Source organism: Andrographis paniculata, unplaced genomic scaffold, assembly GCF_009805555.1.
Source record: "Andrographis paniculata isolate CXL003 unplaced genomic scaffold, ASM980555v1 Contig32END, whole genome shotgun sequence".
Taxonomy (NCBI): domain Eukaryota; kingdom Viridiplantae; phylum Streptophyta; class Magnoliopsida; order Lamiales; family Acanthaceae; genus Andrographis; species Andrographis paniculata.
The window spans coordinates 2620664-2641519 of record NW_026137565.1 but is presented as its reverse complement, the minus strand read 5'-3'; the positions used below and the strand labels follow the sequence as shown (position 1 = coordinate 2641519).

The 20856-nt window shown below is 39.0% G+C and overlaps 3 protein-coding genes across 5 annotated transcripts; 1 reads left to right on the top strand and 2 right to left on the bottom strand.

Annotated features, from left to right (window-relative positions):
* Positions 1 to 5366: 5366 nt before the first annotated feature.
* LOC127247358 (uncharacterized) lies at positions 5367 to 7267 on the bottom strand. Its single transcript, XM_051269191.1, has 4 exons — positions 7157 to 7267; positions 6033 to 6823; positions 5671 to 5876; positions 5367 to 5597 (listed from the first exon to the last, which is right to left on the bottom strand). Exons 2-4 carry the CDS (start codon positions 6739 to 6741, stop codon positions 5367 to 5369), a joined length of 1146 nt encoding a protein of 381 aa, XP_051125148.1. The 5' UTR covers positions 6742 to 6823; positions 7157 to 7267.
* A 1935-nt stretch (positions 7268 to 9202) lies between these two features.
* Positions 9203 to 12577, top strand: LOC127248032 (uncharacterized). Of its 2 annotated transcripts, XM_051270165.1 has the most exons (5): positions 9203 to 9369; positions 9709 to 9833; positions 10559 to 10618; positions 11926 to 12005; positions 12160 to 12577. In XM_051270165.1, the coding sequence occupies exons 2-5, from the start codon at positions 9723 to 9725 to the stop codon at positions 12227 to 12229; spliced, it is 321 nt and encodes a 106-aa protein (XP_051126122.1). In that variant the 5' UTR covers positions 9203 to 9369; positions 9709 to 9722; the 3' UTR covers positions 12230 to 12577. The 2 variants fall into 2 exon arrangements, with proteins under 2 accessions (XP_051126122.1, XP_051126123.1); XM_051270166.1 differs by lacking the exon at positions 10559 to 10618.
* Positions 12578 to 13239: 662 nt separating this feature from the next.
* On the bottom strand, positions 13240 to 20525 carry LOC127248031 (aconitate hydratase, cytoplasmic). 2 transcript variants are annotated; one of them, XM_051270164.1, is made up of 21 exons: positions 19983 to 20525; positions 19458 to 19562; positions 18484 to 18644; positions 18299 to 18391; positions 18001 to 18186; positions 17700 to 17861; positions 17446 to 17590; positions 17221 to 17363; positions 17081 to 17137; positions 16918 to 16997; positions 16758 to 16833; positions 16486 to 16671; positions 16159 to 16226; positions 15962 to 16080; positions 15759 to 15880; positions 15559 to 15657; positions 14991 to 15470; positions 14795 to 14893; positions 14471 to 14713; positions 14019 to 14111; positions 13240 to 13607 (listed from the first exon to the last, which is right to left on the bottom strand). In XM_051270164.1, exons 1-20 carry the CDS (start codon positions 20266 to 20268, stop codon positions 14043 to 14045), a joined length of 2979 nt encoding a protein of 992 aa, XP_051126121.1. In that variant the 5' UTR covers positions 20269 to 20525; the 3' UTR covers positions 13240 to 13607; positions 14019 to 14042. The 2 variants fall into 2 exon arrangements, with proteins under 2 accessions (XP_051126121.1, XP_051126120.1); XM_051270163.1 differs by lacking the exon at positions 13240 to 13607 and having other exon boundaries at positions 13705 to 14111.
* Positions 20526 to 20856: the final 331 nt, after the last annotated feature.

Sequence of the window (20856 nt, the reverse complement as noted above, 5' to 3'; positions counted from 1 at the left end):
TTGTATATGCAATATGTACTTACGATTGATTAATAAATACTTCCAATTGTATAATATATACATACATTACCTCCCGCTCTACCCCCAGTATACGATTAGATAATTCCATTTAAATACTGCGTACCTTATTTTGTGATTTTTTTTTTTAAAAAAATCACAGAAAATATGCACGATTTAAAAACTGAAACATTCCCTAACTCCCCTCACTCTCCGTTCAAGCCCTAATTCTTCGAGAAGGAAATCGTCCCTCGCGAACTCGACGATCAGCAGTAAGACATTTTGTTCAGCGAAATGGTGAGAAAAACCGCGAATCCGCCGCGATCCCCCACGAGGAGTTCAAAAAAGTAAGTGTCTGGTCGAAACCCTTTTCGTTTTATGATTTTGTTGACAATCGAATTTTATATCGTAGTTTATTCGATTGTTTGGGGTAGAAGCCTTGGTCCCGTGTTTGTATGCCTCGGTTCAGTGATGAGGAGCCCTGGGTGTTCGGTGTTGTGTTTGTTCAACGGGTGGTTTGAAATTGTTCGAATTTTTGGCCAGGAAACCCGGTTCGGCCGATTTTGGGTGATTTTATCTGTTTTATCTTTGATTTTGTTAATTTTGGAGATGTATATTTTGTTTAGTTACTCGAAGTTGCATATTTTAGGTTTTTTGGTGGATTGTTCGGTAATTAGTCATATTTGTGGGTTGATAAATGCGGTATTATTAGGCACCAGGAGTTTCATTTGTTTGGTCTAATTTGCCAATTAATATACCTGAACGGCACTATTGTATACTCGGAATGCGTTTTTACTCCTGCTAAATTGTGAAAAACTTTTAACTAAATTAGAGATTTGGATAACGTGGACTTATGGTTTTTACTTACAGGCCAGGGAAAGAGCACAAATCGGTGATCAGCCGATTTGCATTACCATTTTTTCATAATGAGCTGGGCAAACTGAAGCAACACATGACAGACGAACACATCACAGCTATAAAAATGACACCATTCGGGCATTTTTTGGATTGCCCGAAAATGAAGTTTCCATGGCACCGACTTGTTGCCCTCGTCAATAGCTTTAGTTCGGAATCTATGTCCTTCAAGATTGGAAGTGACATTGAGCTTCCGTTTGAAGTTGAAGAATATTCTGTAGTCTTAGGACTACATGCGAAAGGAGTCTACGTGACCGAAAACACATCGGTCGAAAGCGAATGGTTTGTTCGAATTTTTGGGAGCAAGCCACGTTCTGTAACCCGCGGGCAGGTGTTGCAGAAGCTGCGTGAGGCTCTGTTGCAGGGGCTGGAGCCTCTTTCTGTTGCGGATGTTGCTCGTCTTTTTATTTTGCTCGTTTTTGCAAATATTTTATTTTGTTCTGCGAATTATTCTGTACCCCTTTTTTTGTTACCGTATGTGGAAGACCTGAGTGCGATTGGTGACTACGCGTGGGGACCCGCGAGTCACCGTTATCTGTTGAAGTCTATAAGCGACTTCAAGTCCGGGAAAAAATATTTGACAGGCTGCACCGCGGGTTTGTTGGTAAGCAATGTAATATCGGATTTGTTAATTTTTTCTACTTATTTTGGTATATTGCACAATATGTATTATTGTTGGCAGTAATGTCTATTACAATATGTGCAGGCTTGGTTCAATAAGAGGGTCCCAACTCTGGACAAGGCACAGTGCCTTCCGAAGGTACCGCGTCTCTTTCGGTGGCTGAATAGCCTCGGTTCAATGTCCAGGGTTCATGCAGTTGGTGAATTGACATCCCTAAAGCGGTCAGATGTTCAGGAATTCTATCGGATAGGCACGGAAGAAAAGTTCGTTCGTGCAATTTGCCATGCTTCAGAGGTAAATGCATTATTCAATGTTGCTACCGTTGTAAATGGATAAAATAATTTCTTATATGACATTATTAACATATGTTGCAGGAAGCAGCGCAGCAAATTGCGGCATTGAAGGTGGAGCTGCGGAAGAAAGACACTGCAATTGCCAGACTTGCTCATAAATTACAAAGATCTAGAGCCGGTGTTGTCGATGACGACAGTGAAGGTGAGGGTGAGGACGAGAGCGATGGCGAGGAGGGTGATGCAAACTATGGGGATGAAGAGACAGCAGACCGGATGACTGTGGAGTCTGAGAGGAAAGAGAAGCAGGCCGACATGGAGGAGAAACAGGGTCAGGAGGAGGAGAGTCAGGGTCAAGAGGAGGAGGAAGAGGAGAAGGAGAAAAAACTGGGGAGGAGGAGAGTCAGACTGAGGAGGATCCCGAGGAGGCAGCGGAAGAGCAAGCGAATACCGAGCGCCGAAGCAAAAAAAAAATGGACATCCTTTTGGCCGAAGTTGATCCGATAAACGAGTCATATGACGAAGGGGTTGGTAACCTGCTAGAGTTTAACCAATTGATGGCCATTGTTCCTTATGTTGCACCGATAGATGTCAAGGTAAGCTAATTAATATAGTAAGTACAATTTGTAGGTCGTAGTTGTCTGTCTGTTGAATGATTATTTGCTTTGTTGAAATTGTAGCAGGGCGATGACTCCGACCGTGAGACTTGTAGCAGGGCCGCAGATTCATCGATTGTACGTGGTGTAATGGCACGTAAGGATCGGAAAAGAAAGAAGAAGCCTGAATTCGTGACACCTGTGTCGACACTGCGAATTGAGAAAGCGAGAAAAACACGGAGGGCGAAAGGAAAGTCAGCGGTCGACGTCAATAATGAGCAGGTACGTAGTTCCATACAAATATAAGTCGTCTGGCTCAAAATACTTCAGATAGATTCTTAAATACCTAGTGTTTCTGCGTCAATACCTGTACAATAAATACAGATACCTACGGAAACATGATTATCTTCATTGTTGGTTCAGGAACCATTTGTCGTCAGCGACGATGTGGACTCGGATGCTAAGGTTGTAGCAGACCCTGGAGCACAAAAGTGGGAGGGATATCGCAATAACGACAGCTACTGTGGAAAGGGTTCCTTATCTGAGGATGAGACGAACACCATTGAACATTTTCTCGCGTCATTCGCTGTCCGGTATTGCTATTCACTATTAAGGCTTTATATATTTTTCTCAATCGATGTTTTTATCCGTTTGCGACTATCATGTTGTAGGGACACTGTATGGCAGCAGGGCGTCGTGTCTGTCTCGTCCGATGCGGTTTTAGAACTACTGTTTGACGAAGCTGTGAAAGGCGAAGTCATCGACGCGTACCTATATCATCTATGCAGCAATGAATATCAGCTCCAACACAATCCGCAGGTGCGGTGTGGTTGTGTGCCATGGTTCGTAGCGGTGAGTATCCTGTTTGGAATTTATACGGTTAGTATTACAAATCACATTGTTATTATTGCGTTGGTTGCTGTGTTCGATTTTCAGAAAGCCGTGAACGACGCACTATCACGACCAAGCAGGGGAGCGAAAAAGCCGAGCATCAATAAGGGTAATGTACTCGCGTTTGCCAACTCGCTGCAAGTGTCCGTAGGCCAAGAGATTGCCGGAATCATGGACAAAATCCGGTCTGGGTGCCGGTACATATTTCTACCCGTACACACCCGGTTCCACTGGCATCTCTGCATACTGGATACCGTCAAACGTGTTGTGTTGGAGTGTAACTCAATGTGCGACCCCTTCGGCCAGGGGAATGCAAAGAAATTGGTACGTCTTTCGAATGATCATATAATTAATTGCCTATGGGTAGGGTGAATTCCTTAACGAAAGAGTAACGTTATTTGTGCAGACGCGATTTTTATCGTTGTATATGAACGCGTCACGACTATGGCCTATGGTCAGCGACATGCCCGAGTACATTAGATGCCGACACCAGGGTGAAACGTTGGACTGTGGACCTTTAGTCTGCATGTTCGCAGAGTGTTATGCGCGGGCAGGTTCAGATGTCAATGTCGTTGGTGTCCTCGGCGAGGACTTCGGCGATGTCAAGAGCTACCGAGGCACGATTGCGGCGAGGATATTGAAAGGTCCCCCCCTTCTGAAACGTAGACCCCGATGGAAAAATAGGACAGGTTAACACATGTAATGAATTTGGATTGATTTGGGAAGTTTTTGCGTTGTGTGGCGAGGTGATGGATTTGTTGAATGTCTTCAGTTTGGATTGATCTGGGAAGTTATTGTGTTGTGTGGAGGTGATAGATTTGTTTAATGTCTTCAATTTGGATTGATCTGAGAAGTTATTGCATTGTGTATCGAGGTGATGGAATTGGTAAATGTCTTTTATGTGGATTGATTTGTCATCTTCATTATATACCTGCGTTGTGTGGTGATACCCGTTGATAGCTTTTATGTGCCTACGGAAAACTAGTATGTACTTCCATTTATATATTACATGCTCCAGTCATTTGCGTTTGTGGGACTGGTCATTTCTTTTGCACTGATCACTGAAATAGCGTTCACTTTGAATCAGTTCAACCGTGTCGGCGTTTCTCATAAAACCCTACTGGACGCCATGTTTTAATCGACCAGAGATACTGCAAGGGCTTACTCGTTAATTTAAAACAAACAATACTAAAAAAACATGATAATATTACAACAAAATATTTGTGCGGGACATAGGTGTCTGGTAATTGCGTGTGGGCCAACGTCTAGATTACAATCAACTATTTCCTGCGGAATGCTAAGCAACACGTGATTACAGATAAGTGCTACTATACCTACAACTAGGATACCTACAACTACAACACAGATGCCCGCATACGCAATCTGTGTACCTCGTTCAGCGAGTCTGGTACTTAGCTCAGATGCATAAGTAACGGAGTCATTACTACAAATACCCTATAGTATCTATTATGTACCTACGGAAATAGCCTTTATACTTCCGTTACCATTTCAAATGCTCTGGTACCCTACGGGTGGGGACTCGGCCTTTTCTCTTAAAATATTCATGAACTGATGGTAAGAGTGTATTGGCTTAACCATGGTAGTGTTTCTCGTCAACCCCATAATCTTGAATGGCGTGTTTTAGGCCACAGATTATACTTACATCGCTTACCCGTTAATTGAATTAGAACACAATAGAATAGACACGATAATATAACCACAATATAGTTGTGTGGCATATGGAAGTCTGGTACGTAGCTGTGTGCTGAATTTTAATCAATACTACGCCTCCAAGTTATTACACGGTAATACAATTTGAATACTGTATAAACAAAATAAAATATGGTTTGTACTCGGACCGCAACCCTATATGTTGGAATCATTATTCATATACCCTCTGTAAGCTATTGCGTACTTACAACAACCGTGACATTATACTTCAGTTGCAATTATGTATGCCCTGGTTACCTGTGGCTGGGGAAACGGTCTTTTTTTTTTTTTTCTTCAAATAGCATGTATTTACTGCTGATGGTTAAAGAAGGCATCAACAAATACTTAAGTTGTATGACACATGCACTTGGTTAGTATGACGAGTTTAATACAACAACTATATCTCCTAGTAATAACCCAAAAATAGGATTGGGTAATGAAGTCCCTGGCCAATGGCATTGATTCGACCACAGAACTAATGTGGTTTTCGAAATCTCTCCTCAACGGAGCATAGGCGGCCTTATTGAAAACAGCGGTCCATCGTTTCTTATTATGCATTGGGTATCTCCGCATAACCTAAAAAAAAGACATTTTATGGCTGATCATAACCAGTGATGTTCATTACAAATTAATATTGACGTACATATACCTGGGTACGGAAGTTGTCCACTAAGTGTCGGAGACAGTACGCATGATGTGCTCCGGGAAAGACGCACGAGATTGACTTTAGTAAACCCGAGTGCCGATCCGAGAAGAATGTGTACTGTTTCCAATCCGTACGTCCCTCACATTCTAAAACAGATCGCAGCTTCCAGCAAAACCACTCCCAATTTTCATCATTTTCCGTGGACACAGCTGCAAGTCAACAAATAAGAACACAAATAACTACAAAGGTTTCCAACGTATAAGGGTACATACGTGCCTAAAGAGAGCATGGAAAACAGCATACACGAACAGCTATTCCCAGCATTCTAACAAAATGACAACTGTAGTTAATATCAAATTACGTACCAGAAAATGCTAAAGTAAACATCCCATTATCCCCATCCACTACAATTGCACTTAGCAGACACCCTTTGTGTTTGTTTTTTATATGTGTCCCATCAAGAAAGAGTAGGGGCCTGCAACCCCTCAAAAAACCCAGCCGGCATGCACCTAAACAAACAAAAAGGCGTTGGAAACGTTTGGTTGCCTGCTCAACTTCGCAGTCTATAATACTTCCCGGATTTGACTCCCGAAGTGCATGACAGTACCACGGAAGTTGTGAGAAACTGTCTCTACCTCCACCATTAATTGCCCTTATCGCATTCTCTTTGCCACGCCATGCTTTATGATATTTCACGTCAATCCCATAATCTGTTTGGATATGCTCCCGGATGTCGGATGCCTTATACGCTGGCATAGAACGTATCTTATCTTTGTAGACCTCAGAAATCCAGTTCGCATCGGCTGCTGGATGATCTCTTGATTGCAATAGACTCATAGTACATGTGTGATGTAAATTGCACTTACGAATGCTGAATGATGCATCACGAGCATGGAAGGATGCATAAATACGCCAACCACAGCCTTTGTCGATGCACACCGCAATAATTTTGCTCGAATCATTCTTTTGGTACCTGAAGTGTTTCTGAGTGGCAATAGAATAATTCTTCAGTAACTTTCTAAACTCCTGCGGTCCCTTGAATGTCTGACCTTCCCCGACAATGCATCTCTGCATTGCAATTAGACTAGTACTTTCGTCGGGAATAAAGATACCATCGGCGCAATCTTCGTTCAATCCAGAACATTCGGCCTCACCCCTACATTACAAATACAATAATAAGAATGAAAATTATATCATATGTAAGTAGTTCTAATTTTATATGGTAATAGATATTTTCTTCGTAAATGGAAAAACATGGGTGCCCATCTTACTCAACCGAGTATGTCCACGGTGTCTATGGTTACCTACCGTGTCATCCAGGGTATTTAAAAGAACAACTGCATCTATTCACCGCAGCAGGCTACGTGATGCAGTAAATGCCATGGGCTACAGAAATTTCAACGCATCGATCATGGTACACCTACCTAAACCGGATTGCTAGAGGATATTGACAGTGGCGTGTAAAGAAGGAGTGAAAATCGTTAAATACCTTCAAGACGTTATATCCCCACTACATATCTTTACAATCTCTTCAGTGGTTCGTTCTGCACCGCGCTACTACAAAATCGCGGAGGTGGATACTTACTACCTACAAACAACATCGCAACAATATACCACGGTATTGTTGTATGCCAATATCATGAAAGAATTATTACTAACGTAACCTATAAACAATATGTTTTTAGATGTGTTGAACATGACATTATAAGTGCTTACAGACTGCATTCTTACATACTGCATTATAAGTGCTTACAGACTGCATTCTTTCATAAGGAACAATTGTGACTGCATTCTATAACAAAGTTTAATAAAGACTACTTAATTACAAATGATGAGTAACGTACCTGCGTCCAACCGTGCTTCGGAGAGGCACGCTCTGGTGCTCGCTTCTGCACCGTGCAATCATATCCACAAACATTACCTTTAACAAGATATGCATTCTCCACATATTGGCGACATCATCGTCACACAATAACGTCACGTAGCTTTTCTGAATAGGTGCAATATATTGGAGTTTTACCGCCTCAATACTCACTTTATTCCATCTTTTCGATATATTCCGGTAAAGATCCTCCAGCGTGGTGCCCTCTTCTAAACGAATTACATGATGCTCACCTTCGTAGGAACATATAATTAATAATTTCAGACTACTTTGCTCCATGTCCATCGGAACCTAGCGATCCAACCAATGAATGTATGAACTATATTAGGTCGTATGGGCGATTAGATAATCTTACACAAAATACACTAAAATCATATGTTCTTACGGAATTCCAGTAATGTCTTGATCCTCAATAGCAACAAATTACCCATTTCACAAAATAAATATTACCCTTAAACCCTAAATAGCAACAAAATTTATTATCAAAATCACCCAAAATAATACCCAAACATTTTCTTCCAAATAATAATTTTCCAACTAAGATATCGATACAAAAACACACCTGGTACATCTAATTTCGCCGGAGAACAAGAAAGACGGGCCAGGGAACCGGTGACAGCCCTCGGTAGTTCTTCGACCGAATCAACCGACACAAAAACACACCTGGTACATCTAATTTCACCGGAGAACAAGAAATACGGGCCACGGAACCGGTGACAGCCTTCGGTAGTTCTTCGACCGAATCAACCGACCGCCGACGACAGGGAACCGGAACAGGATTCGGAGAGTGCCCTAGGAAATTTTTCAATCGAACCAGACAAGAAGCGGCGATGTAAAATCGGGCGAACAATTAAGAACCTTACCTGTGCGGGATGTGGATTTCGAGCTCACGGAAGAGGACAACGGATTGAGAAGAATCTTTTGCGCGAAGAGAAACAGAATGAAGAAAAATACGATTAGGGAGGAAGAAGAAGGAAGAAGGAAAAAGGGGGGAGTGCAGACAAATTTTTTATCATTAAGGACTGAATCCCAAATGATAAATGGACAGAGAACTTTTTGCCCAATTGTCCGTAAAAATTATAAATTTTAAATATAAATTTTTTTAAAATAATATAATAATATATCATTAATAATTATTCATTTTTATTAATATTAATATTAATATATAGATATATATATTTTTTTAGTAACAATGTACTAAGGGTGTGTTTGTTTGGGGGTTTGAATTTTGAGTTGGGATTTGAATAGTAAAAATTTTGAATTTGAATAGTTGTATGATGTGATATAAATAGGGTTTGATGTGATGTTTTGAATGTAAAATTGATTTTTAGTATAATATAAAAAATAAAAAATAGGTATTTGATTTGATATTTTTGGGGGGAAAAAATTGGATGAGTAGTGAAAATCCACCAAAATCCTTCAAACAAACACACCCTAACCTCATACACCCATCCCGCAGCCGCAGCCGCAGCCGCCCGAGGTTTTTATCCTATCTTCTTCTTCCCACATTCGCAGTCGGCCGCCGGTTCAAAATAGAAAAATATAAATAATGAATGAACCGCCGATTTGAAACCGTGAACCGGCTGTTCGCTACACATACCGGAACCGAACCGTCGGTTAGATGCGAACCGAGTCCGGTTTCGATCGGTTCGAACGGTGGCTCGGAGATGATGTTATATATAAATATATTAATAAAAAAAAGTTTCTTTAAAACAAAATTTCATTCTTCATCGTCGTCTCCAAACCATCTTCTCGTCTTCGCGTCAGCAGGGTACGGTAGCTTGGGTTCTGTCCTGTTCTGCGATTTCGTCGGAGGCTTTGTAAGTATCGTTTCAATAATCTTAATTATTTGATGTTATAAATTTGAATGCCGGCTGCTATGGTTATTGGCTATTTAGGGTTTTGATGTTTTCTGTAGTTAATTGTGTTGCTTTTTCTGAATTTTTTATATGTTGGGTACAATTTCAGCTTTGAGCTTAAATGTATTTTATGCGTTCCTTGAATTTAAAGCATCCTCCATCCTCCTATGCTATTACTGGATTGGATTGGATTGGTTCTTACACAATTCTGTAGATCTGAATGTATGAAATTAAGTAATTATCTCATCTAATTATTCCAGTTTTATTTCTTGCACAAACAATTTTTCGTGGTATTTGCAGTTTGGAAAAGAGTAATGAGTGAAAGACCAGTACCAAGAAGAGAGAGTCCATGGGGAGTGTCTGAAGGATACCACCGAGAGCCAAAAGCTCATCGATGCAATGACCGTGCAGAAGACGTCATCCAAGTAAGCAGTTTTCTTTTTGGTGGAAAATCTATGCAGAAGACGCTCAAATTTCACTTTTTTGGTGGAAAATCTGTTGATTCCATTTGAGTTGTAGAGTGAAATTTTAGTTGCCTGGTTGTTATTTGAGTGTGATGAAAGATCATGTGCTCTATTTCGTAAATTATTGATGTGCATTGTTAAAATGCAATTCTTATAATGAAAAATTGATTTGGTTTAGGAGAGAACTGATCAAGATGGAACATGTTTCCTTGTAAGATTTGTTTTTTCGTTTTACTATTCCAATTTTTTTCCTCCCCAAAAACATCAAATCAAACACCTATTTTTTTATTTATTATATCACACTAAATTAAATTTTACATTCAAAACATCGCATCAATACATATTTATATCACATCAAACTACTATTTCAATTCAAAATTTTACTATTCAAAACCAAAACCAAAAACCAAAATCTCACAAGTAAACACACCCAGGCGATGCTATATTGAAGCTTCTCTTGAAGTTGCATTGGCATTCAGTACTTTTACATCCTTCCACGTCAAAAATTGACATTTCATGCTATAGCTTCACCGCTTAAAATTCGTTTAGTGATTGATTTCTTGGTCAAAGATTGAGCCAGTGTCTATCTTATATACTTTTAATCTGTTGTCGTCCTTCCTCTGGATCCATGATTAGTCTAAATCTCCTAAATCTTTGTATTGTTAATGATTTATCTAAAAATGCAGACATGGCTGCTAGTTACTACGCTTGTTTGGAAGTATCATAGACCTCAGAAAATCTGCTACGTAGGTTATGTATTTTTGTGGTTCTTGGTTAATATTACTTTGCTTCATAGTGCAACATTTCTCCGATTTTTATATAATGTAGTAGCTTTCCATCAATTTGAATGAGATATTTTTCCAACTCCGGAAATCTACAAAATGGATATGAAGATACATTGCCTTTCAAATATCCTGATAATGGTTCAGTGTATTAGTTGGTGTATATATAATTTGAGTGTATATATATGCGTATGTACGAGTTATATAGTGCACGAAGTTATTTGTGTTATTTGGCTAATTTAAAGGGCCCTATATATTCAAATGTCTAATCCATCGTTTATAAGAGCACCACTTTCTAAATTTTTTAGGGGATACAATGAACAAACTAAGTTTGTTAAGATCTGTGAGTACATAAATGAGCATGAGTGAGGAGTGTTTTCTTATTGTTCACAAAAATATTCGTGAATGCTTTGTTTCTTTATGTTTCAATAATACAAGTACATTTCGTGTTTTCTGTTATTAACACTTGTTTACTTGTTCATGAATATAAAAAGTTGACTGAACGCTTAACCAACAACCCAGTGCTCATTCTTTAAGGCACAAGCAGGCCTGAACAGGGGATTAGAATTTTAACAAATATGAATAGAAGCACTTCATTGGCAAACAAGCTCATTCCCTGTTCATCTTTGTCTTGATCACCCATAAATTTGTACAAATTACTCTCATATTTATTTTTTGTTGGAAGTTTGAGAAGAGCTACTTGCACTTTTATACGAGGTGTGAAAAGAAATTTTGGTGACGATTGAAAATTTGCATTGCATTATGAATGAAAATAGGAGCCTATAAACAAGTGTGACATTTGACTCGATTTACTTAAATAATAACACTCTAATCTAATAGATATGACCAACTAATAACGACATAATCTAGATATTATCTAATCTAAACTATAAACTAAATCACTAAACAACCATTTAACAACATCTAACACGGTATTAAAATCATAGTCTTGTGTTTGAGTTCGATCGTCCCTATTCGTCATTGTCCACGTGCAAGATTCGTATGGTGGTGTATATCCCATACACTTTGACTCCTGTGAAAATATAAATAAATAAAAACTTTTAATAAAGACGGTCATTTAACATCATCTAACAACAGAGTTAGCACTATGAATTGGTCATTGGATAAGCAAGAATTGGGCAAATTGATTCTTTGGATGCTCTCTTCAATTTAGTTATTGCTTTGGGCTTACCTAAAAGCTTCAGAAAAAAATATGTTGATCGTTACTCTAAATTACATTTTCTTAGTTTTGATGTTTTATCTTCAAGTAGGCATGTTTTGAAGGAAACCCTTTTAAAACAATTCCGGGACCCTTCAAGCTATTCTGGCGATGCATGCGATCAAAGCCTGGGTAAAGTTACTCTAAGCTTTTTCTCCCATTCTTCAATTGTCGTTATCATATGATATTATCTTTCTACTACATATTATCTCAACATCGACCACATGCTAAGTAGAATAGGTTGAAATTATTCATTGATACACAAAACTGTATTATTCATATGCAGGGAAGAGCCGACTGAACCTTTCACCTACTTGGACTTGGAGCCGCCAAAAAGAGAGATAAAACTCGAGTAGACCGTCGTTCTTCTACAGCATCAACTCATGGTTTTGCTTGAAAATTCATGGCGTGCAACTTTGATGACTCTATAATTCTGATCATGAAAGAATAATGTGCCGGTGTTTACATGAACACTTGCTCATAACATAGCTGGTTTTAGTTTGCCTCTTTTGAATAATTTTCTTTGTTGAATCTTTTGATCGAGAGGCTTTTCTTTTGTTTGTGTAAAGTAAAAAAGTTAGCCTCCTTGCTCATCATTTTTCTTTTAAAAGATTACCAGATCATTCATTTTTAACTTTTATGGTATTATGTTAAGTAAAACATTACAAAAAGATATCCAAAGTATCAATTCGTGTGTGCGTGTCTACACTTTGTGTTGTGAGTAAATAAAATGTATATATTATATATTATATTCTTTATAATATTTACAGAGACTCATAGATATGTGTTACTTGAGTTTCAAACAAATTTTTTTTTTTTTTTTTTTTTAGTTTTTTAATAAAAATATACACATCAAAATATTTATTTAAATTTAAATAAAAATTATGTAGACTTGTTTTTATAATTATCAAAATCAGAATTCAAATTCAAACTGAAATCAAGCAAAGGCTAATGGTGCCGTTGTTTTGCAATTCTTTCAAAAATTTAACTCCACAATGTTAATGATACCACTTTCAAAACAATTTTAATATAGTACTCCTTCTGTGAAAAAAAAAGTTATATAGAAATAATAATATTTTAATATTCAAGTAAAATGAGTAAAAGATAATTTAAGGATACTAGACATAGAAGTTTAATGAATAAAATGGTGTATTTTATAAGAAAAAAATATATATAAAAATTGATAGTAAGAGACTGAAAAACATCCAAAAGGAAATAAAATGTTTTTTTTTTTATTAATTTTCTTTTTCTCCTTACCAAAAAAAAAAGGAAAAATAAAGAAAAATAAATTAATTAATTTTGGCAGTAGCCTACAGTTTACGTGCGGAAGAACAAGTAGAAGAAATATTAATAAAAAAGATGTAAGTATGCCGAATACCAAAAGTTAACAAACGTCAATGACAAAAATATGTCATGCGCGTAGGCCGTCCGGTGACGTGCAGTACATTACAAATCGTCCAAGAGTTACGTAAGACCGAAACAGAAATAAACAGATAAGTATGCACGGCCGTGCTCGTGTGTTGGCAATTGACTGCCGCGCATAACCATAGAACTAACGGACTGCTTCTCCTATACATGAAAGGCAAGGGATATGGGAAAGCTCGCCATGATCAAACCCTACACACTAGTCTGCAGTTTCGTCGCCTAGAATGTGATTTCGTCGCCTAGAATGTGATTTCGCCCACAGTAACACTACAGTTGATTTCTCAAAACTTTACGCCAAATGAACACACCCTATAGGAACACAAAATAACATACTTATTAAACAACATATTCACTCTAAAGATGTTCAATTAATCAGCTTCATATCTATCCCAGAAGAAAACCAGTCTGAATTTTGAGCGAGCTTAATTAATTAGGTGATAAATACGCAGTTATGTCGAACAATGCAATACAGCACTTGATACAAATAAATGCTCGCAGTCGCAGCAATGAATAATGGATCTGAAACACGGGCGTGTTCTAGGTTTCTTTCTTTCTTTGTTTGTTTGTTTGTTTTGCTTATTACAAGGAAACGAAAATACTCTTCCAAGTCTTGACAATCTGGTTCCATTGTCATTGTCAAGAAGCTACAAAACTTTGCCATGAACATGAAATTATCGGAGAATTTCTATAAAAGCAATATCAATTTATTCTCACTCTTACCATCGATGGCGGCCGGCCTGGTTCTTACTGCTTGCTCAGCTGTCGAATCACGTACGGGAGAATGCCGCCGTGGTTGAAGTAAGCCAACTCCACCTACATCGTCAAAATCCTCGAATCAAAACCATAATCATCCGAAAAACGAGCAAGAGCGCATAAACTTCAACAAGGGTGTGTTTGTTCGATATAAATAGGTGTTGATATGATATTTTGAATGTAAAATTAATTTTTAATTTCGTCTCTAAGGGATACATTTACTTTTTGCATCGTTGTACTTAATAGTAAAAATATTATTTTTGTTTCTTAATTTGCAAAAAGTAAATAGGACCCTTAGAGCAAGACGAATGTAGTATAATATAAAAAATAAAAAACAGGTATTTGATTTGATATTTTGGTGGAAAAAAAAATTGATGAATAGTAAAATTTGGGGAGGCCAAGATCGTTTTTGAAGTTACCTCTGTGTCGAAGCGCACGGTGCATGTGAATTGTTTTCCGGAGTCGGTGTGGACATTGACATCTTGGCCCGGCCGGATGTCCGATAAGTTGGTCGGGAGATCGATTGTGTAGCGCTCGTGGCCGGTTAGGCCCAAAGTGTCGGCATCCTGGCCGGACTTGAAGCATAGAGGGATAATCCCCATACCGACGAGATTGCTCCGGTGGATCCTCTCGAAGCTTTTCGCTATCACGGCTTTAACTCCCTGAAAAAAGATCGAAAGTTCGAGCCAACCGTGTTAATTTGGGGTTCCTTGACATCGATATTTTAGTTCTAAAGGACTTACCAAAAGCATCGGTCCTTTAGCAGCCCAATCTCTTGAGCTTCCGCTTCCATACTCTGCTCCGGCCAAAATAATCGTGTCCTGCCCGGCCGACTTGTATTTCTGAAAGTTCGCATTTCCATCCAAAGACGTCACGCAACACGAACGAAAATAAAATCGAAAGCTATAGAATCAAAGCCAAGAGATTGTCAAAAATTACCATTGCAGCATCGAAGACGTAGAGCTTTTCACCCGAAGGAACATGGACTGTCTTCGGGCCGACTTCCCCATTCAATAACTTGTTCACGAGGCGGATATTCGCGAAAGTTCCCCTCGCCATGATCTCATCGTTACCGCGTCGGCTACCGTACGAGTTGAAATCTTTGCGCTCGACTCCACGCTCGAGGAGGAACTTGGCTGCCGGGCTATCTTTGTTGATGCTGCCGGCGGGGGAGATGTGATCGGTGGTGATGCTGTCGCCAAAATTCAGCAAGCAGTACGCGTCTTTTACGCCGTGGGGGCCTGGAGGATCCATCGTCATATTCTTGAAGTACGGCGGCTCGTGAATGTACGTAGAGTTCGGGTCCCATGAGTAAAGCTTCGACGTGGGCACCGATAGCTGGTTCCACATCGGATTGCCTTGAGTTATGGCCTCATACGTGCTCTTGAACATGTCGGGCAGCACGCTTGATTGAACCACCTGAATCGAATAAGTCTCCGGCTTTCAATTCCCATCGAAAATTTCAAACAAGAATCAGAAGCTAATGCATGACAAGATTGTATCGTACCTGCGCTACTTCGTCGGTTGAGGGCCAGATATCTCTAAAATAGACTTCTTTACCGTCCTTGCCTACGCCAATCGGCTCCTTTGCGAAGTCAATATCGACCTGTCAAGAAAATGTAGAAACATATTGAGTTCAATGCGAAGCAAAAATTAGAACGAATGCAACGGTCGTATTATTGAGATTTGTAAGGAACGATAACTAACCGTTCCAGCAAGCGCATAAGCTACGACGAGAGGCGGGGAAGCCAAATAGTTGGCTCTAGTCAAGGGATGAACACGGCCCTCGAAGTTACGGTTTCCAGAAAGTACAGCAGCAGCAACAACATCTGCATATCACACCACGAAGACGATTAGACAATCGGCTGCATTGACGAGGAATATAACAGAAAATCGAGGCACAATCGAACCATTTTCTGATATAGCAGCAGCAACTGATTCGTCCAATTCACCCGAGTTTCCAATGCACGTTGTGCAACCGTAACCCACAATGCTAAAGCCTTGCTCGTTCAAATACTTCTGCAACCCACTGTGACATGTAACAAGCACACACATTTACTTTTGCATCGGGCGAAAATTGCAACAAATAATATGCAGGGATAATTACCTCTTCTCCAAGTACTTTGTTACGACACCTGAGCCAGGAGCAAGACTTGTCTTTATCCATGGTTTTACCTAATAAAATTTTAGGTTAGAACAATACTGAACTAAATATGGTCAAACAATCATGTCACCTAACAATATAAATTGATACAAAATGTCATCATTAAACATAAACCTCAATTGCACGCAAACCTCTAATATCATATTAGATGACAATCTCATCTAAGAGTTTTAGCGGATAGGAAGACGCACTTTATATTAATTTATATTTGATTCGTTGGAAGATATATAGAGTAAATACGCAAATGAGTTCTTTGTGATAGTCACAAACCTGAAGCCCCAGTTCGCATGCCTTTTTAGCTACAAGGCCGGCTCCAAGCATAACACTGGGGTTTGATGTATTTGTGCAACTCGTTATAGCAGCAATCACAACACTCCCGTGCTTAAGCTCAGCAGGTTGTCCATGGAATGAGAACTTAGCAACTTTATCTTGAGCCTCTTTTGGCACTGCAAAGCCCTACAGTTGGATGATGATTCAGCTCGACACTGGAGATGAAAAATATGAATATGTGTCAATATTATTGAATATGATTAGATCCTGACCTTGAAACCGACTTTGTTGTCAAGGCAAGAATGCCAATCGGATTTCATTTCTTTCAAAGGAACTCGGTCGTGAGGCCTGTTAGAGAAGCAAGATCAGATGCCGCTGAAAATATTAAGGCAATTGGAAATTTGAAGGTGGAAACTTTGTTAAGAGACAAACCTTTTTGGTCCAGAAATACATGGCTCAACTTCTCCCAGGTCTAGGTGCAAATCGGATGAGTACACTCTTTCTTGTTGAGGCTGATATTCCATAAAAATAAATATTGACTACTCAGAACTGTTCCAAAAACATTTTTATCATGTCAATCACCACAAGGATCTACCTCATTGTAGTCGACAAACATCTTGTTTGCACGGAGATAAGCTTCTATCATTGACACCTATAAATATTGCAATGTCAAAATTACTAGTTCACGTGTATTAAAAAAAAAAAAAAAAAAAAAAAAATGAAATGTGCTCTTACAGTCTCATCACTTCTGCCTGTTAATTTCAGGTATTGTAGGGTGACATGATCGACTGGAAAGAATCCCATGGTGGCACCGTATTCTGGAGACATGTTAGCAATGGTGGCTCGGTCAGCCAGTGAGATTTCACCCACACCTTGGCCTGAAACACAATTACAAGCGTTATTACATCCATCCTCAGACCTCCAATAGAAATGAGAACGTTCGAAACACTCAATATTTACCATGAAATTCGACAAATTTTCCAACAACACCATGCTTCCTCAGCATTTGTGTGACAGTTAAAACCAAGTCAGTGGCTGTGACACCATCCCTTAATTTCCCAGATAACTTGAATCCGACTACCCCAGGAAGCACCATGCTCATTGGCTGTCAAGTATTACAAATTTCTTGAAATAGATTTCATCATATGCAAAAGAATAGGAAGGTGAATTTGAATCTATGTATCGAGCCCTGATACAATTTGGATTTATATTACCTGACCGAGCATTGCTGCCTCTGCTTCAATACCTCCGACTCCCCAACCAGCGACTCCCAACCCATCAATCATGGTGGTGTGGGAATCAGTTCCGACCACACTATCCGGATAGAGTAGTCCCTCGTTGTTAAAGACAACCCGCCCAAGATATTCAAGATTGACCTGGAAACATGGGGTCAGGCACAACTCATGATGCAATCAATCATCAAGATAGACGAGCAGTGCATACAGATAAATTGGGCACATCAAACAACACCATGAATGGAAAGTACATAAGTTTGTTGATATTTTTGTCAAATACCTGATGCACAATACCCGAACCAGGAGGAACAACGAGCATGTTCTGGAAGGCCTTGGAGCCCCACTTAAGAAAAGCAAATCTCTCCTTGTTTCTCTGGAATTCAAGCTCCATATTTGCCTGAACAGCATTAGCTGATCTTGTAACGTCCACTTGAACTGAATGATCAATGACCAGATCTACAGGAACCTGGAAGTCCACGACCATCCGATTAGAGATTACAAGCAACCACAACAAGAACAAGATACAATAGAAAAAATAATTATGTGCATAAATTTATAAAGCAAATACCGTTGCCTACCAGTGGATTAATCTTATTGGAGTCACTGCCAAGATTATTCATAGCATCACGCATGCAAGCCAGATCAACCACAGCAGGAACGCCCGTAAAATCCTAGCAATAAATGCCATGTTCATCAGATGCGAGTAATGATCGTATATTCCAAAATAGTTTACTAAAGCCAGCTTAGTAGGATAAACAAGTACCTGAAGAAGCACACGGGCAGGCTTGAATGGAATCTCGACTTGCTTTCCGGATGTCTTTTCCCAGTCAATAATCTTCTCAACATCTTCCTTTGTAACTTGGAAACCATCGCAGTTGCGTATGGCAGACTCGAGAAGGATTCTAATAGAGTATGGCAGTTTATCTGTCATCGCAACATAAGCACATAAGACCATCATCACTATGATGTAAGACTAGCCATCGTATGAAAGCTCAAAAACATAAATGCATACATAATGCATACATATTGTATATACTCTTACATCTCAAAATTTTAGATTTAAAAATTCACCTAACATGGCTGCTACAAGTACAATCATTATCCCGCTTGCGCTGATAAATAAAATTCAATCATTATTCCCCAAGATCAAATCTAGGATTTGTTTACTTATGATGTAATTTTGTTTTCGCACTATTCAACAAAATTTCTATATAAAAAGCACCACACTTAAAACATAATTTTCATTTAAAATATTTCGTAAAAAAGAGTTTTTTTTTTTTTTTCATTTCTTTTAATACGCAATCATTTTGCTTCCAAGTAAAAAATACACTATTTCCTCTAGCAAAACACAATCACAAACCGAACACACTATTATATACTCAAATATCACAATCAACCTCTGTTTACATACACGTATTTTCTATTTAGCTCTTCACTATTCCCAAAACACCGAAACACTTCCAAAGCATATCTAAACACTTTCTCGAAATAAAGCAGTGTACCCTACACCATAAGACTAATACTAATTCTTACTTCAGAATGACATATGCCCAATGAAAAACCCAATTAGCATGTAAAAATGTATATATAAAACTAAACAACCAAATCGAACGCATTCATTATTTCTATTGTCCATGATCCTCACAACATATTGAAAACATGCATTGACCGTCTCGAAACATTCAAAGCTTTGATCCAAACAAAGCATAGTATCTCCATAATTGCTAATATTGTTACCTATTCTTGGATCATTCAGAGCAGGAAGGCTGTAGAATTTTCCGAATTCGCCACCACCCGGCTTAGGAAGGCTAGTGAAAATTCCCTTGAAAGCATTCTCGGAAGCTGAAGAAATGATCAAAACAGCACAGCAGTCAAAACAAATCATCATCATTTAGATATGATTAAACAATAAAATTTCACCTTTTCATAAAACAACTTGCAATAAATATATTCACATAAGACTTTTCGAAAAACAAAAGCAAAGTGGAGAATAGAAAAAAGAATAAACGAACAAATATGGAAACACGAAATCAGTTCAGCAAGAAACGCAGTGAGAAATTTTTTTTAAAAATAAAAAATAAAAATGAATAATTGGATAGAAGTCAAATTCCACGCCATCATCACATAACAAACCTTACAGCCAATAGCTTTCGCATCAAGATTCGTAAAATTCTCCCAAAAAAAAGGAGCAATAAGATCAAATGACGGCAGAGTCAAAATTTTCAGAATCCCAAATATCAAAAAAATGACAAAATTACCCACCCATGGTAGAGATCTTGCGCTGCAAAGGGGAATCAGAAGCGGCGGCGGCGATTCTGATCTGCGCCGATAGACTAGTCGGCGATTTCCAATCAACACCGTGGCTCCACCTCGCGGCGGTCAGATAACTCAACGATCTATACTGCTGATGCCCGACGCCAAACGAACCGGTCGACGGCAGAGGCGAGGGCGATCCCTGCTTCTTACAAAGCGAAGAAAAAGCCTTTCTCCCAGAGCGAGAAGCCGACGCTCTTCTGAGAAGCGCGGAGGTCCCGGTGGCTATATACATGGTTGGAAGGAACAAGCTATTCCAGAAAGCAACAATAATCGAACCCAATCAGTGAAAGCGAGAAGGGTATGGGAGTGACTGGAGTTAGTTAGGGGGAGGAAATGGGCTGCTTGTGCTGGGAAAGTGTGCCAGATGATGATGATGATGATGATGAAGAAGACGATTTGGGATTGGGAGAGGAGAGCGTAATATATGGCGAGGTGAGATTTGGGCGCCGCGGGGCGTGTGCGCTTGTGGAGACCACGGTTGTTTCTCGGCGAATTTTATTGAGAAGAGAGTATTTATTTGTATAACAATAAGGGCTGGGTTACATGTGGAAGTCTACTGTTTGTTTGTGGCCAAATTGAAATTGAACACGCCCGTGTCGTGCCCCTTTTCCTAAATGCCCCAATCAACAGGGATTCAATTTCAAACCCTAACCTCCTCAGACCTTATTTATTACCTTATTGTGTTGGTCAAACTTCATAGTTAAATAGATGTTGCCTTATTTGTATTTTCTTAGCTTTGTTTGTTTTGTTTTTGAAAAGTATTTTAGAAATGTATAGATGTTGACTGGTGATTTTTTTATTTTATTTTCATTTTAATAGT

What these genes read in the sequence shown, in the direction of transcription:
- LOC127248032 (XM_051270165.1), top strand. Translation starts at nt 9,723, where the DNA reads ATGAGTGAAAGACCAGTACCAAGAAGAGAGAGTCCATGGGGAGTGTCT. An exon ending in GTGCAGAAGACGTCATCCAA is followed by an intron (nt 9,834 to 10,558) that starts GTAAGCAGTTTT and finishes CTAAAAATGCAG; the next exon opens with ACATGGCTGCTAGTTACTAC. An exon ending in GACCTCAGAAAATCTGCTAC is followed by an intron (nt 10,619 to 11,925) that starts GTAGGTTATGTA and finishes ATCTTCAAGTAG; the next exon opens with GCATGTTTTGAAGGAAACCC.
- LOC127248031 (XM_051270164.1), bottom strand. Translation starts at nt 20,268, where the DNA reads ATGTATATAGCCACCGGGACCTCCGCGCTTCTCAGAAGAGCGTCGGCT. An exon ending in CAACCGACGAAGTAGCGCAG is followed by an intron (nt 15,471 to 15,558) that starts GTACGATACAAT and finishes TATTCGATTCAG; the next exon opens with GTGGTTCAATCAAGCGTGCT. An exon ending in CCGTGCGCTTCGACACAGAG is followed by an intron (nt 14,112 to 14,470) that starts GTAACTTCAAAA and finishes TTGACGATGTAG; the next exon opens with GTGGAGTTGGCTTACTTCAA.
- LOC127247358 (XM_051269191.1), bottom strand. Translation starts at nt 6,741, where the DNA reads ATGCAGAGATGCATTGTCGGGGAAGGTCAGACATTCAAGGGACCGCAG. An exon ending in GTTTACTTTAGCATTTTCTG is followed by an intron (nt 5,877 to 6,032) that starts GTACGTAATTTG and finishes GTTGACTTGCAG; the next exon opens with CTGTGTCCACGGAAAATGAT. An exon ending in TGGACAACTTCCGTACCCAG is followed by an intron (nt 5,598 to 5,670) that starts GTATATGTACGT and finishes TCTTTTTTTTAG; the next exon opens with GTTATGCGGAGATACCCAAT.